A 17,934-nucleotide genomic window follows, 5' to 3' on the forward strand; every position below is an offset into this window, starting at 1 on the left:
TTTACGGCTAAAATGCCCGTATAATACCACCAATATCCACCAAATTTGACTTTGTTAATATTGCATTACGTTTACCATAATTATGTGCTGAACATAATTACCCATTCAGCCTGACAATTGATTAAGAAAAATGTCAGAAACATTGTTGGAGAGAAATTTGCCAAATTCAAATATTACACTCTTATTTTAGTCTGGTATGCTTTGTTGTTTTGAAGTTGAAGAAAAATTTCTGACATTGCTCATTTGAACAAAAAGAGAAAAAAGAAACAAGCAACATCTCTTGTTTTTAAAGGTTGAAATGCCCCTAGAGAATTTGTGCACAAATTGCAGTTTCAAAATAATTAGACTCTGTAAATGATCGTCAACGTATTGTTTTGCTTCTATACCTAAGGCTGTTTACGATGTAAAGCTAACAAACTATAAACTATCATAACATGCCGTATTTACCTTGCTCATGGTACGGGTAAAGATAATAAGAATAATAGTTCAATTGGGTCGAGCATAGTAATCTTTACATAATTGTTATATGATGAATTGTCATGGTCGACTAACAGATAAAGAGAACCAATTCCCTCCAAATTAAATAATAAAGGTATATTATTACATACCATATGCGTCATGATTGAGTTATATTTAACTTTCTTTATACCAGGTTAACAAAGTTCCTTGTATCTGATCCAGAAAGTTCACTTACTTGTGTACGTTTCAACAACACCTGTTGTCTTTATCAACACTTGATTGGTAGTGACTGCTACTGACAACCGACGCTAGAAGTAGTTCCAGCGTTGATCTTAGAGTTGCCAGTTGATTTTCCTCCAAGAGATTTTTTAGGTCCCTGTTTCAGAAAGTCATCATATATGTGAGATAGTTGGTACTGTCCTTCATCTCTGTTCATGGTGGTGCCCCTCCTCTTTCTTATTTCTATAGCCTCCTTTATCCAGCGAGTGTATCTATTTTGCTCCGTGCCGATGACCTCAGCTTCCCCCCATCCAATGATGTGATTCTTGTCGACGACATGGTCAGTGATGGCCGACTTGTGTGTAGCTGACGGCGATTCCTTTCTACCTGCTCTGGTGGTAACCGTTTTGCTCATTTTCTCTGCCTCACTTCTGTGCTCTTCTAGTCTTGTGCCAAACTTCCTACCTGTTTCACCTATGTAAGACAAATCGCAGTTCTTGCAGGGTATCTTATATACCGCATCCGTGGTGTTGTTAGGATCGCGTTTGTCTTTAAGATGTACCAGCTGTTTTCTGAGAGTGTCATGCGGTTTCATCGCAGTAGAAATGTTGTAACTCTTCATGACTCTAGAAATTCTTTCAGTAACACCCTTAACATAGGGAAGCACAACCATGCCTTTACTTCTGGTCTTGTCATCAGTCTTTTTGTTAACTTTCTTGGGTTTGACACACTGTAACTGATCTTTGACCTTCTTAACGGTCCAATCAGGGTACCCGCATGTTCTAAGGGCTTCGTTGACTTTCTCTTCTTCTTCCACTTTGTCTTCCTCTTCAGTCACAACGCTGTCTTTCCTGTTGTACAATGTGCGTATCACACCAAGTTTTTGATGTAACGGGTGATGAGACTGATAGTTCAGGTATTGGTCTGTATGTGTTGGCTTACGATAGACCAGTAGCTTTACAGTGCCGTCGTCCTTTTTCACTATCAGCGTGTCTAGGAACGGGAGGCTACCTTGGGATTCTTGTTCAAAAGTAAACTTTATTGACCCCGATTTGTCAACTTGGTTGTTGTGGTCGGTAAGTTGTTGGACGCAATCTTTGTTAATAACCTCTAACACGTCATCCACATAACGCAACCATAGCTTTGGTCTACAATCTAAGGGTGCCGTAGCGATCGCCTGCTGTTCAAGAGCTTCCATGAAAATGTTAGCTGCAATCGGAGATACCGGGCTGCCCATCGCAGTTGCAAACAGCTGGCGGTAAATTTTACCTCTAAAGGTAAAATATGTGGTAGTTAGTATGAACTCAAGAAGTTCTACCACATCCTCACTTGTTAACTTAAACCCTGTCTCTTTGTTGTAAACTCGCAACACGTTTTCTTTCTCCAGTCTACTTTGAACAATGTCTAACACTTGGTCTATGGGTGTGTTGGTGAATAAGCTCACCACATCGTGGGAGTTGAGAATGTCTTCCTCATCTATAACCACTTTAGCAAGATCTTCCGACAATTGCTTGGAATTCTTAACATGGTGTTGAGTATAGTTGTACCAACTATCTCACATATATGATGACTTTCTGAAACAGGGACCTAAAAAATCCCTTGGAGGAAAATCAACTGGCAACTCTAAGATCAACGCTGGAACTACTTCTAGCGTCGGTTGTCAGTAGCAGTCACTACCAATCAAGTGTTGATAAAGACAACAGGTGTTGTTGAAACGTACACAAGTAAGTGAACTTTCTGGATCAGATACAAGGAACTTTGTTAACCAGTTTACTATACCGATCCTGATGAATCTGTTTAATCATTTCTTTATACAAATATTGATGGCAATAAGGCCACAATTATTATAATGCCGTACCCCGTCACATAAAATATTTACCTAATAAATATTGAGTGGTACAAATGAACCGATAAAAATCGCTTCCCATTCGTTCGATCGGACATCCGGGAACATTTTCCCCTTCGTCCCCTTTGCACAAGCGCTCGCATAGCAACCAGCTCGAGGAAGGGGAACTGCACATGCGTACACTGGTTTTACAAGGCTATTTCCCCTTTGTGACGTCAGCCCGACCAAGAGAGTACTAATTAGCATTAGACAAGATAGCAAATATTCGAATCTCCTATCATTCTCACATGAGATTCCATTTGGATGTAAATCTTCCAATGTCGGATATATTCTCACAGTTGGATTGAAATAACAATGAAACTAATACAAATACATGCAATAAATTCATCCCATAACTTTGACTTCATACATTTAACTTTGTTATCTTAACAAATTCAGTGGCTTTGAATATTAAAAGCATTTCTTACAAGCAGTATCGGATGTTTTCATGTGTAAAGCTCAGATTTAAGGTGCATATTTTTCAGCTACCATATCATACTTATAAGAGGCCATTGCGGGTTACGACTAGAATGTATTCTAAAGCTGCACCTGCAAGATTACCAAATCTAACCAAGTGAAAGAAGGTTTGAGAGCCTTGTTCGAGTCGAGCATACCTGAAATTGGAATACCCTCAAGTATCAATCACAATTTGTTTTGACCCTGTTACGTTTACCTTGTACCGGGACAGCTGAATCTTATCCTATCTACCATCTCTACTTTATTCCTGCTTTGCTTTATCATGTAACATACAGTCAACTAAGAGGGGTGACCGAGAGACTCATCGACGAACATATGAAAAAGAAAGAAAGAAAGAAAGAAAGAAAGAAAGAAAGAAAGAAAGAAAGAAAAGAAAGAAAGAAAGAAAGAAAGAAAGAAAGAAAGAAAAAATAAAGAAAGAAAGAAAAAATAAAGAAAGCAAGAAAAAAGAAAGAAAGAAAGTAAAAATGAAAAAGAAAGAAAGAATGAAAAAAAGAAAGAAAGAAAGAAAAAAGTGTGAAAGAAAGAAACGATTAGAATATAGAAGAAGATATGGACAGAAAGATCAATAAAAATCAGAGAAAGAAAATGCAGGGTAAGAGAGAGGGTAGAAAGAGAGATGTTAAGACGTAAAGACAAGGTGCAGTAAGAAATGGGGAATAATGAATGTATCAATGTCAAACATGTGTTGCAACTGCGTACACATAAACTGAAAGGAAAAACTAATGTTTTATTTAACATATCTTGTCTTCCCTTCAAGTTCATGTATTTTACAAATCACTCCAGGGTTTGCTTTTAGAAGTATGTTTCATTCTCCTTAACCTTTCAAATGTTAGCAGTGTATTATTATCAATATTCATGAAAAGATATTCATTTACAAGTAAATCAACTTTTGTTTATAGATTTTTTTATCCACTATATCTATCTCGTGCATTTAAATTGAGTTTTTAATATACGTGACGTGAGTGGGACGACGATACCTATTATATACAGGGCATTTCACTTTTGCCATTTAAAGAGCTTTATCTAAGTTTTAGGTGTTCAGGTAAAATAAACATTATGCGATGACGATATATTGTAACCCTTGTATGTAGCTTTCACGCTTATTATCATGGAGTGATACAATAGTTGGCCACCGAGAGATACATCGCACCACATAACAATAAACATTGTGGTTGAAGTCCAAGTTTTGGATTTAAGAAATAAAGGGTAATGCATTATCCTTTACACGAAAAGAATGTGTCCGAGGCAGTAAAAACGTAAATAATGAGGCGCAGCCGAACCCATTATTTAAACGTTTTTACTGCCGAGGACACATTATTTGCGTGTAAAGGATAATGCTGCACCCTTTATTTCTATTCTATTACCACAAAATAGTGCGATTTAAAGAGAAAATATCACATTTTTTGCCCAAATATTACAAGTTGTTTACCTTGTTTGAGCGCCTACGCGTAGCCAAAGCGTAAGTGATAGCGATATTGCAGAACGCGTAACCAAGCGTAATACTCTGCGTAGAATGCGTAGAATGCGTAACGACGCTAATATACTGCATCGCGCATTGCTGTGCGCCGTGATGCGAGAAGAACATAAAGTTCGTTGCCCTGGCCACTTTATTGCTAATTAATGGTCTTTCACGTGACGCGTTTCAACAAATCACAGTGTGCGATTTTGAATAATGGGTCGTGGGGGTAATAGAATAGAGTTTAATTGATTCTTACTAAAATTCCCCAGCAAAGGAGAAAAGTAAAAACAAGTTATTAAACTTTTCTTTTTCTATACAAAACAGGTTAACACCAACTCTAATCATAAAAACAGTTGTTTATTTCATGTCTTTGCATCGCCTTAAATATGTTAAAGGTAAATTTACAAAAATAAGACCTTCCAACGTCTCCTCAACAATTTCCTGGTAACATCCCACGTATCCTCCTTCCATTTAGTCGCAGTGTCCACTATGTGTAGCCATCGACTATATTAAACGCCAATGCATAAACTTATGGAGACAGCTAATGTTTCAATGGACTTCAGTTAAGTGCTTGTTTATTTACCTTTTAAGTGTACAGACAAACTAGACATAATAGCATTGCAAGCTATGGATCGTGGTGCTTGGAAAAGCTTTGTAGTCACCTATTCCGCAGTCAAATGACATGAACTAATGATGTACAGATAAACATGAGATGACATTGATTACAAATGAAACACACATTCTTGTATAAAAACTTGTAAAAAAGGTGACCTCTACCAGACGATCAGGTCATCAGCACGTACCTGAGATTGCAATTCATTTGCATTGCATTCTATAAATGAAAAAAACAAATGTACTGAAGTGTCCGAATAAGATCTTTTGATCAAAAATCTAAGGACATCATCTAACTTCACAATGATATACGACCTTTATAGTATGAGTGAATGAGTATGTGGATCCCGAGATGTTGATGCCATACGCAGATTGTAGTTTTTGTATTAGTTTATGTATCACAATATTGAACCGGATGGAAGCCGCTTACACAAGGCTTCCTACAACCAGTGACAATAATTATTATAAAGGATGAAGGTGATTTTTTCTGTGACACCCAGTGATTGGAAATTCAGCGTTTATGATATGGGGTAATATAATACAAAAGTCAGCAAGGCATATTCTGTTTGCCTCACTCTCTTAGTCCAAAATAGTGATACACCATAATGATCAAACATATTACACCAACACTCACCCTCCCCTCACACCCGCATTCACGTTTTCTCGGTTTTTCTTTCATAAGTTCTTCCAATACTCCAATACCTTTCTTCAAACTCACCCCACACCCCTGCGCTCACCACGGCGTTAGGATCCTACACCAGTGTTCTTGTCCCCAACAACCTTGGGCACTAAATTGTTGAATAAACGCCCAATCCATTTTTCTTTGGTAAATTATTTATTTCATCAAGAAATTTGTAGTTAAGTTTGTTCTCCCAGAAGATGCATAAAGGTACACAAAACCCAGAATCATATTTCCAAGAAAAATGCTTTGAAAATGCCAAACATGTATCGTCGAAGTAGTCCATGGAATAACACTTCACATTTTTAACATTTCCATCTTCGATGACCTATCAGTTCACTAATTAGCTATGTGAAATATGTAAACGCTTGCAAAATATATCAGTAGTAAAGATCAGCAGTATAGTACTTTTTGATTGATTCTATTATGCATCAAATAACAGTAAAAGGCTGTGATTGCATACTCGGTTTAAACGTATCAGTGGGTACATTCCCTCATTTCAAATATATAGTTTTGGTTTCTCTATTGTTCAGAAACCAAAAATCAAGGGATTAAAATGTCGAGATGAACGGGTATGCAATCATAACACTATTGTGCTGGGAGGACACAAGAGGGTATATATAATCAAAAGTATAATGGCCTATAACCATACGTATATAATAGCCTATTGTGCTAACATTTTCATTATCGATATCTATCAACGCGGGCGACTTTTGATGCTCTCTGCCGTAGGTGGCACACTTCCATGACACCATAAAATTACACCCGAGTTCCGAGATTCGTTTGATAAGTTATGCATAGACATCGTTGAGACATAAAGGATGGATATATACGAGGCCTAGGCCTACATGTAGAAATCATGTGCATATATTGAGGGGTGGGGGGGGGGGAGTGTTTTGTTTATTTGTCTGAAATATAAACGATGCATGATGATTTGATTATGAATTAGATTATTCCCCGGAAAGCACAACCCATACCTCTTACCTATGTTCCATCCGCCACCTATATATAACCTCCTCCCTCCCCCCTCCCCACACTCGATATCGACTCTTCCCTATTATTCCACTCCACTCTTGAGCCCCCCTCTCCCCTCCTCCCTTCCCACTTCCAATGCTCTCTCCCCTCTGTTTCTCTTTCTCCCTTACCCTTACCCCTCCCCCACACACACACCCTCTTTCCCTGTCGATCTCTTTTCTCTCTCTCTTCCCAAATAAATAAATTGAATAAAAGTCAGTTTAAACCAGATTTCTATGATATTGATCTTCCGTCATGCGACATGCACATAAATAGAGTTGTGTATAATAGTGTTTATATCACTGAAGTCATAATCTGTCAAGTGTCTGTTGTAATGTCTGTGGAAATATTTCGATGGTCTATATATTTTCACAGTGAAATCAACTTAGGCTATTTCGTAGTCTCAAGTCAATGCTTTCAAACTAAATCAATGCTTTCAAATGTAGACTGCTTTGTTCGACTTCTCTGCTCGTGAATATTGCACTGCGAAATTTAAACATTTCTTTTGTATACTTAGATCAGGTAACTCGAAAATCCTGTAATTTTATTCGTCACACCACTTATAAGAAACTGAAACCAAAACCGAAACTACCTGTCACAAATGTTTAGTTTTAAACAAAAGGTAGAAACAATGAGTTCGATATCTTGTGATTCAAGTGGTTAGGCAGGACAATAGGAAACCACGTGACCAAAACCAAAACCAAAACTAAAACTCAATATTTGAAATGAGGCATTGCCTGCTAGTTTGATGTCTCGCCTAAAGTCATTCAAAGTAAATACCTTTACGAGGAAATGTAGTAGCAATTAATCTTAATTCTAAAGCGTGTTACGGTTATCGTTCACTGCGCTTTCTTTTGACGTCATTGAATGGTACCTTTCACATACTGAATGATATATATGTTGCAGAGTGTATTAACGTATAGATGTAATGACCTAATCAAAATAGCTACACACTTTAAGAAGGGGAGCTCGAACGTCACTCTTGATAATCTTGCATGTCACTATTTATTCGTTTAATGACGAATGCAGAAAAAGCATTAAAATCGATCTTGTCTATTGGTTCTGCGTTAGATAATATATTTCTCAAGTTGGTAATTGCATGCGCCCTTTACCGAACGGTTCAAGCACATATTAACCAATATATCTCCCTATACCAAACAAACAAAAAAAGCCATTGATAACGAAATCTTTACCGAGGCGAAACAATACATCAGACAGTGCGCCACTGATTTACATAGTGGTCAAGCTCAGCAGTTCACAAGTAAAGTTCCCCAGCTTGCACGTATCCGGCATTTTTTTTCTAGAAGATTAGTGTAAGTAACATTTGATCCATAATGGACAAAATTTAGATAAAGCTATCACGAATTTGCTTGGAAATCAAAGCACAGTGCAAATAGGGCCATTATCGTCAATCAGCTGTGTTGAACAAGAGTCTTTGGGAGATCTCTTTTACAACTTTATACATGTTATAACAGACTAAGAATAGACTGAAGGCAATATTTGTCTTTGTAAATGTATGTGCGGTTTAAGGAGGACCTTGGCACACATTTTGGCACAAGCTCGATACGATTGACTTCATATTGTGGGATTCTTTCATAATAAGTACAAATTCTACTTGGAAAATCGGCTGTCACAATATCCTTTTAAAGTGAGATTCATAAACATTTCCTCTTGGCGTAAGACGCGTAAATGCATAAAAACGATTAATGGGATTCTTGTTGCATTTCGCTACTACCGATATCAGAAAAACACACTGAACAAAAAACATAACTGTTTTGCCAGATGGAAAATCTGTCTTTCTTTGCTCTCTTTTTCCGCCTATGTAAACACGGTGCGGCATTATAGCTCAAAAATACCTGATTTCGCTAAACTATTGAATACATTTAAATATTATTCGGAATATGATAAAGTTCTAAATCATGAGATCGTTCCTAACATGATTACATACTAAAACAACATGATAACGATTGCATTATTTGGTTACTTTCGTTTGGTTATTTTCCTTTAAAGCCATTCCACTAGCTAGGGATCTGCCTGACTAATGGGTTTCTTCTATTAGCTTTGTCAATTTTTTGGATGTCTATTTTGTAATCGATCCGCGTGTACTCAAGAGACTGTGAGGTTGTATGAATTGCTAATGTGGGCTAATGTTTCTGCGATAACGATTTCAACAGGTAATGTTTGTATTCAGTTTATGTAGAGTAACAATATAGCTTGTCAGGTGAACAAATGGACATATGTGTAATATGTATCTCTATATCAGTCTGTGGAAAATAAACTGTACGGTATAATGTAGTTTTCTGTGGAAAGTGGAAAAATAAACTATACATCATAAATTTGATTTGATTTCATTTGATGTAGTTTTGAGTTGATAAAATATGAATATTATTTCGTTATTAGTGTATTCCAATTACAAGCTGATCAAAACTGCTTTACGAATGTGTTTTTTATTTAACTTGTCAGTACTCTGAATGTTCAATAAATTTTGTATTTCAACACAAGTTTCAACATCTTTGACGTATTAACCCTAAAGCCCAGAGCTCAACCATAAAGCATAAAGGTTTGATGTTGACAACCAATGTAGGACCAACATCATTTTGTCTGAGTAGGCTAATGTTGACCCAACGCTGCAACCCCAATGTAGGGCCAACATTGATATAAAATTGGATCGATTGAGCCCATATTTATCGGTCTCGCTATGAGTTTTAAAATATTAGACGAGACGTAGTCGAGTCCAATATTTTATAACTCATAGCGAGACCAATAAATATTGAGCGTAAAGCATCCAATTGTATCATTATTATGAGTTGGAACCAATATTTTCACACAATTGGATTCATCAAAACATAATAATGAACCAATATTGGACAATGTCGATCGGGGTTTCCCTGCCAGGCTGTATCAAAATTGACCAAAATGTTACAAATATTTGCTGTTAATGTATACTGTGATTGCATTAAGTTTTACACTCCCTCGCTATCTATTTTACTTCGAACAAAAATTATCTGGTTAAAGTCACTTACTTTAATGAACTTACCGAGAATCGAACCAGGAACCTCTCGATTGGCAGTCTGCTGCTCTACATTTAGAGCTATTAGAACTAATACATTTGATGAAGTGTTTTAAGTTAAGGAATTATGTTGATGCCGAAACTTGGCAACGCCCAATTTTTTAAGGGATATCGACCAAATAATTTATCAAAAATTATAGCGCAATAAATGAATAAGTATCTTTACTTACTACAAGTAGTAGTATCATTATACATTATTAGTATTTCCTTAATAAAATAAAATAAATTATTTATTTATATATTTATTTATTTATTTAGTAGTTGTACAGAAAATGACAGTTAAAATGTTACATGTTTTTAGCAGTAACTGGCAGTTTCATGCTGCACACGTCCATATAGGATGGCAACAATCATCAGACTGATATACCAAGAAACTTAACTCTTAACAAGCGCTCCGAACTCATCTCCAATTGCAGGCACAGAAATAAGCACAAACTGGAACAATTCAGCATCACCTAGCAACTTTTCACCTGGCAACACCTCCAGCACAGAACTGATTTGTTGCAATCAATAATTGATTTTATGTATTCTTATGTATTCTCTTGATCAATAATGTTTTTTTGTTGTAAAATGAACTTGTTTTATCAGTCTGATGATTGTTGCCATCCTATTCGCCACTTGCACGGTTCCGCCATTATGCACTATGTGCGGGAGAGCCTCGAACTGGCAGCATACATGAATGGGAATTGAACCAGTCATATAACATTCTGTGTAAGGTTACGTAATTCTTCCTTTCATGTATGCTGCCAGTTCGAGGCTCTCCCCATATAGTGCATAATGGCGGAACCGTGCAAGTGGCGAATATGGACGTGTGCAGCATGAAACTGCCAGTTACTGCTAAAAACATGTAACATTTTAACTGTCATTTTCTGTACAACTACTAGAACGCTCTTCAATAAAGAATTGAGCACTTTCTCCTGGCAGTTTTTCACTTACGCTGAATATTTATTTATTTATTTATTTATTTATTTATTTATTTATTTATTTATTTATTTATTTATTTATTTATTTATTTATTTATTTATTTATTTAGCATTTCTTTATAGATTGGCCAAACGTTTGACTGTTAATGCCGATTGCAGCACTTTCTGACATTGAACCAATGTTGCCCTAAAGTTATTAACCTATCCCCAAATTGGGCCAACGTTGAATTGCCAACGCCGACTGTTCATCACTTTCTGATGTTGAATCAATGTATAAACATTACAAATATGGTATAAAAAATCAGGTTTGAAACATAATGGCTTTAATATATGGTGTAAACTACCTGATAGAACACTGAGCAAATAACAACTAACTCGCTTGCCATACTAATCAGAATGAGACAAGATCAGAGATAGCTACTATTTGAATACCGTATCCTATAACTCTCACGTAAAGCTTTCAACGTCGGATTTATATTCTCAAAGTTGGATTGAAATAACAATGAAAGTAATGCAAATAATAAATCGATCCCATTAAATTGATTTTCTCCTAAATATGGCTGGAAATTACTATTTCAACCTAACTAAAAAGTACATCTCTTGCAATAATTTTACAAAAGCAAAATGAAAGTCACGGATTTCATTTTTAAAACCTGTGTTGGGCCTCACCACCCCATGGTCATATTTTGATGGTCTGTCTTACACCCGGATAAAAAGTGTATAACTTTAATGAGCGCAAAGGATAGTCTTAAGACATTTTCGCATAACACGCATGTATTTTATCAACCCCCTTCGTAGGACTAGGGTAAAAGTATTGACTTAAATGAGACCTTCAAACATATCTTCTAATTCGTTGAACCATTTCCTTGTAACACCCCACGTATCCTCTTTCCATTTAGGATCACAGTGTATACTGTAGTTATCGAGCAGAGTGAACGACAATGTAATAAACTTATTGAGACAGCTAATGTTTCAATGTACTCGAGTTAAGTGCTTGAGGCCGGCAAAAGATACAATTTTGCTTCTCCCTGGACAAATCAGTTGCGCAAAATACTTTACCAGGTCTCATAATCAATATATTTCAGTTCAACCTCAACAAAGTAGTTTTAAACAAAGAGTACCCCAGAGGACTTGAGAAGGTTACTACTTTTGAGAGACCCCTTTTGACTACATGCATGATGCTTTAACTCGGCTTGCTCTCTTGTTTTATCATTAAGTGTTTTTGATATGGATAACACTTCATTAATTTTTCACTACATTCTATAAAATACAAACAAAAATGTGATGTGATCAAGCAAAATCAGTCGGAACTCGGAAATATTGATTTTGAGATAATAGCCAAAAAGGAAATATTTCCTTTTGTTTCCTGTTGTTTTGTAAACTCTTTAATTGCTCATATATTAAGAACTGGTTGTTCAATTTCAATGGGGTTTTCTACAAAATACAGCTTTGTAAATGCTTTTTACTATCCTATAAAAAATTTAATATTTTCGAGTTCCGACTGATCTTGCTTGATCGAATCACAAATGTTAATTTCCGAAAGATGTGTCGACACTAACTGAATAACTGTTTAGAGAATCATCAATATGGTAAACTGGTCCACACCCGTTGCCAACGACATACCGACTACAATCGAGTCTTGTGGAAATTGTGGAGCTAAATCATTGTAGGCGACTCGTAGGTATTTAACAACAACGAGTACGTCAGCACAGGGTCTTTCTACGAACCTACTTTCAAAGGCAAATAGCTACGATGTTACTTACAGGTTACCTACTACTGTTATTCAACTGAATATTACTAGAGCTAAGTAACAATAATTTGCGATTTCAAGGCGAGTGGGATGGCAGGAGTTATGTTTTCCCGTTTCAGCCATTTAACTTAAAGGTCCTTGACCAGATCGACAGCCTCATTTCCCATCAAAATTAAGATTTTGGTATTAGAAGAAAGCTCATATTTTTCTCATTAATCTCAGTGAAATTTAACGCCCGAGATAGTTTGCTTTTTAATAATGTGAACAAAAACGTAGTGTTTTGTGGTAACCACACCAGAAGGGTATATGTACTATCCTATGAGCATTGTTATACACGTTATTGCTTCTCATATCAAAACCGCTGGAGCAATACAAATCAAAATTTGGAAACGTATTGTTTTAATGGTATGCCTTGAGTTAAGATAGAAAACAAGCCATGAACAATCGGACCACCACTCTTTAAAAGCTTCAGTGTACTTCTTAATATTGATCTTATTATTAAGAAAGCCAATATTTGCATTTATGCATGCGGGTTCTTGAGTTAGGGTTAATAATATACACACAGTTGCAGCAAAACTAAAAGACAAAACAGGACTGGACTAAAACAAGAGAACCTTGGCTGGGAAAGCCAAATAATGACAAAGAGTCACAAATGGCTAACCGCATGGCTCTTAAACAATATGCATACAGTTAAAACGCTGTTTAGTACCTCTAAAAAAACCTAGAGAGATTCATCAAAAGTTGTCCCTAACATGAGAGAGTAAATTGTGATGCGATCAAGCAAAATCAGTCGGAACTCGGAAATATTAAATTTTCAGTTTATTATTGGCTACTAAATAGCATTTACAAATCTGCTTTTGCAGAAAAACCCATTGAAATTGGGCAACCAGTTCCAAAGATATTAGCAATTAAAGTGTTTCCAAAACAAGAGGAAACAAAAGGAAATATTCGCTTTGTTTGGCTATATCTCAAAATCAATATTGCCGAGTTCCGACTGATTTTACTTGATCGCGTCACAATTGTCAAAATAGACAGGATATCTGTCAAAAACTGTGAATCTGTCAAGAACTGTCATCTCTGGTATCATAATGAATCATGAAATTTAAGAGTGTCTGCATGGCGTATATTAATATTGATATATTTGACATCGTACACACCACAGAGACACTTGGTAACGCATGCAATGGTAAGATACTTAAATCTTTTCTCGCGCTTCTGAACATTTTCTCCGTATTCAAGAATGGGGGGTGTCACTACAGCAGACAAGACGTTTGATGAAACCGAAAAGCCTTGAAGCCCGAGAAGAAATATATGCTTATGCTTAACCACTTGTGCACCAATCTAGTCAAATCGAGGAGAGGAGAGAAAAAGAGAAAAGCAGCAGATACGTACAAACATGGTTGTAAACTAATCTGTGCCTGTTACCCAATATTCATAAGGTCAACACTCCTGGCCGTCCTACCCTACTGTATCCAGCTGCGTGTGTCCCACCAGCTAGGTCTCACATCCACTTAAGACTCCTGGCCTATATACGGGACTTCTCATTTCCCCAGATCCATAATCACAAGCAGGCCACCCAACACCAGGCTGTGCATAGCTGATGTATCATTCTTGTTCACCAGTGACGATCTTCACGCTTGCCAAATCGGTCTTCTGAACAAGTGTGCTGTTCAGAATTCCCCACTGATCACCTGGTCCGCCTCATGGAGCTGGTCCTCACGTTGAACAATTTCAACAACCGTCACTTATCCAACGTACAGGCACTGCCATGGGAACAGCTTTTGCATTTTGCGTTCCCCAATTCTCTCAAAATATACATGTTCTACCTATGGTTGCACCAAAACGATGTTTTTGGCGCAAAACGGTCGATTTTTGTTTGGGCTATTTAGCCACGATGTTATTTTGAATGAATACGAAATGAAATGAAAATGAAATACATTTTATAAGATCATTTCGCTTTAACGAAGTCCACAACCGTGGTGCATATCCACGTTTTAAAAGAACTACAGGTGACAATATTTTTCGAATTTAGAAACATGCGCTTGGCAAGGATTTCAAGCAAGCCCATCACAAGCATATCATATAGATTAATCAACATTGAGTACTATAGACTACCACCAATTTCGCGAAAAGTCTATCACGTCAAAATCGGAAGGATTAGATATTGTACTAATAATTGTTCACGCCTTTGGTCAAAATAGTATAATACCAACATTTAATTAGCCTATGCTCTTTGAGAAATGTTATGGTTATTGACAAGTGACAAGCAAACATAGTGGAGTATAATTTGATGTAGTAGTCGATAGATACAAAGATCTAGATTGGTTCGGATTCCAAAGCATAGTGTAAATAGAGCCATTACCGTCAATCAGCTTTATTGTACAAGAGGCCAATAGTCTTTAGAAGATCTCTGTTATAACAGACTGAGAATTATTATAGACTGAAAGTTATATTTACCTTTGTAAATGTGAGTGCTTTTTAGGGAGCACATTGGCACATATTTTCAGCACAAGATCGATACGAGTGCCTTGTTCTTTATATTGCGACAGTTCTCTCATGATCATAGTAAGTATCAATTCTAAGATGAAAAACTGCAAATGACCTTAAAAATCAGCAGCTATATCCTTTAAAATGAGTTCAATTAAACGGTTCTGTTAGCGTAAGAAAAAAAGAGGCCACCGAAATACCACTTTTACTTAGGGATTCAATCATGTTTCACCGTTGTTCATCACCGTTTAACAACGATGCGGCCGCGTCGTCTGCGTGGTTTACTTCGCGAGGGCAGCTTTAGCGAAGTAAACCACGCAGACGCGCCGGACGCGAGTTGTTAAACGGTGATGAACAACGGTGATACATGATTGAATCCCTTTCAACAACGAAAAGAAGCTAAAGATCGTATAATTCACGATTATTTCACGGGGAAATGTCAGTTAATCAAGTAAGCCTTACAAAAAATTCGATGATTTCTCTGTTAATATCATCAATAAAACTACAGAATAAAACGGCAAAATTTAGCCGCTATCTGAAAAATATTGAATTCAACTTGTAAGCGTGCATACGCAAAAAGGTTCCAAGCATGACGAATTTTACGCGCTCTCGCGTAACGCGTAGTCTCGCTCGCGTTCGCGTATACGCTACAGTAAAAGTGTGGATTCATCACGCACAAGTTTAACAAACAAATAATTTTGCTCATTATTAGAACCATGTTAGAGCGCCACCACACAGAGACACGGTTGTTTGATGTATATAGAAGTGGCTTCATTATTAAGAAAATACAAACTATAGATGGCGCTATTTATCATAAGTCATATTTCTTAATTTGCAAGGGGTAGGCAATCAATACTGCCATTTAAACAGGTGGAATAGGTGAAACAAGCAACAAAGAAATTTTATAAGCATATTTCATCAAAAAATAAAAGGAATTATTTTTATTAAAAGCCTTAAAGAGTAATTTCCAGTATCTAAATAGCGCCACCTATCTTGTCATAAATAGATACATTTTATATCCGAAAAAGCTTTAAAAATGCTGTGAAAGTGAATAATGTTGTAAATAAGGGGAAATTAAAGTTGAAAATTACTCAAATGCATCTGTATACATTAGCATGATACAGCTTTAAGCTGTTTAAGCCTAACAATTGGGTTGTACATGATGTTTTGTTTGAAAAACTAATAAATGATCCCATCAAACAGCTGTGGAGAAAGGTGGTACCACTTAATATATTGGCTTCATTAGGTTCTATGGTAATACTGTGAGGAAAATCAATTTACAGCAACCCAAATTGACATTCAATGGGCCCACTTGAGTGTCCAATTTTAGGCCCCGCCCACTAAATGTCCCTATGTTGAACGCATAGTAGAAAGTTTGATATTGGTAATTTGGATATATTCATTAATGATATTGTTTAAGAGAATTAGCGAATGGGAAAGTTTGTTTGATGGCATGTTTGGTTCATGTGAACTCTGATCTAGCTCCCTGAACAGTTTTGGTGACGCTGATGTACTGGAGTGCTGAGTAGGAGGACGTCGAAGTTTCATGTGGCAAATAACATGAAAATAAACTTATTATTTCTCCATTTTGATTTGAAATATTAAGTCAACTTATATTCATGGAGTTTCTTTGATTATTCAAGAGCAGAATGATACCATGTTTGTGAAAATGGGTGCAGCAGTTTTTCTGAAATCATTTCATTTCGAAAGTCTTATCGACACCATGATGAACCAGTTTTGCATAGCAACGTATGATTGTGTACAGTAAATAGTTTTAAGCGTACTTCATTATCATGATTATCAAGCTACATGCTTGCAGAAAGCAAAACTATGACAAATACAAGTTGGTTTTACTTTTGTTTTCTGTTATTAACTGATTTTAGCACGAAATAAGCGTAAAAAGTTAGTGTCAAACATTGTCAGAGGTAGGTGTTGACTAAATGCTGTGTTAAATTGTGTTGATTGATTTATGGATTGACTTGTGTAGCATGTACATGTGTACCAGAGAAGATGTAATAAAGAGGAGGTTGATCCAGCTATCCTCAAACAAAATATGTGTGAGACGGCTCATTCAAAGTAAATGATGATCACCCTATTTAGCCGCTTATACAATAGAATACCACAATGGGGTTTGAACCTGGGATGGGTGTGATACACAAGTTGCAGCTAACTGATTTTAGGGATATGTCAGTGCGTGCTTGTCGTCATGCCATGCATACCATGCATGCAGACCCTGTCATCTAGTCAGATTTCAGATAAAATATGACTGAAGTTCCATGGCAAATTATAACTTTTGCTGCTAGTTGCCACTTTCAGCCTCTATTATTTATGATAGAGAATGTTTTCAATTATCAGAATATCTTTACTAGGTTTGCAGGAAATGACAGGAACATACATTAAAAAAATAAAATGGAAATAATCAACAATCATCACCTCTGTAACAAATCCTAAAAATGTCTTCTTTAGAAATTTATATATTTACAAAAAACGGCAGATTTGGTGGGATATTTTACAACACTCGATTTCTTTCTTGTATTATCCACATGTGGTATCCCATCCAAGCAGCAGGTCCTTAACACACGCGTTTCATAATTTTCAACAAATTCTCTATAGAAACATTGGAAATATTTCCAATTATGAATGCCAGCGAAGTGTTACGTGTAATCCGATTATCACCTTGTCAACTGGATCACGCTTTTGATTTCTACAACACGATCGAAATGATCGTAACACAAAGTCGAGTCAATAGCATTATACTATTAATTTCAAAAGGTGCGTGATCCAGTTACCAGGGAGTTACGTAATCACTTCGCTGGCGAATTTGAGGTCAATGTTTATTCACAGACACGTTGCTGCTGTATACATGTAGTACTAGTAGGCCATGACCCTACATGAAT

General features: G+C 36.5%; 1 protein-coding gene across 1 annotated transcript; it reads right to left on the bottom strand.

Annotated features, from left to right (window-relative positions):
* Positions 1-105: 105 nt before the first annotated feature.
* On the bottom strand, positions 106-4,973 carry LOC140162679 (uncharacterized). Its single transcript, XM_072185951.1, has 3 exons — positions 4,908-4,973; positions 967-2,197; positions 106-110 (listed from the first exon to the last, which is right to left on the bottom strand). The coding sequence occupies exons 1-3, from the start codon at positions 4,971-4,973 to the stop codon at positions 106-108; spliced, it is 1,302 nt and encodes a 433-aa protein (XP_072042052.1).
* Between the last annotated feature and the right edge of the window lie 12,961 nt (positions 4,974-17,934).

Source organism: Amphiura filiformis, chromosome 1, assembly GCF_039555335.1.
Source record: "Amphiura filiformis chromosome 1, Afil_fr2py, whole genome shotgun sequence".
NCBI classification, from domain to species: domain Eukaryota; kingdom Metazoa; phylum Echinodermata; class Ophiuroidea; order Amphilepidida; family Amphiuridae; genus Amphiura; species Amphiura filiformis.

Coding starts and splice junctions, on each gene's coding strand:
- LOC140162679 (XM_072185951.1), bottom strand. CDS start 4,973: ATGGAAGGAGGATACGTGGGATGTTACCAGGAAATTGTTGAGGAGACG. Junction 2,198..4,907: donor CGTTGGAAGGTCTTATTTTT/GTAAATTTACCT, acceptor CACCATGTTAAG/AATTCCAAGCAATTGTCGGA.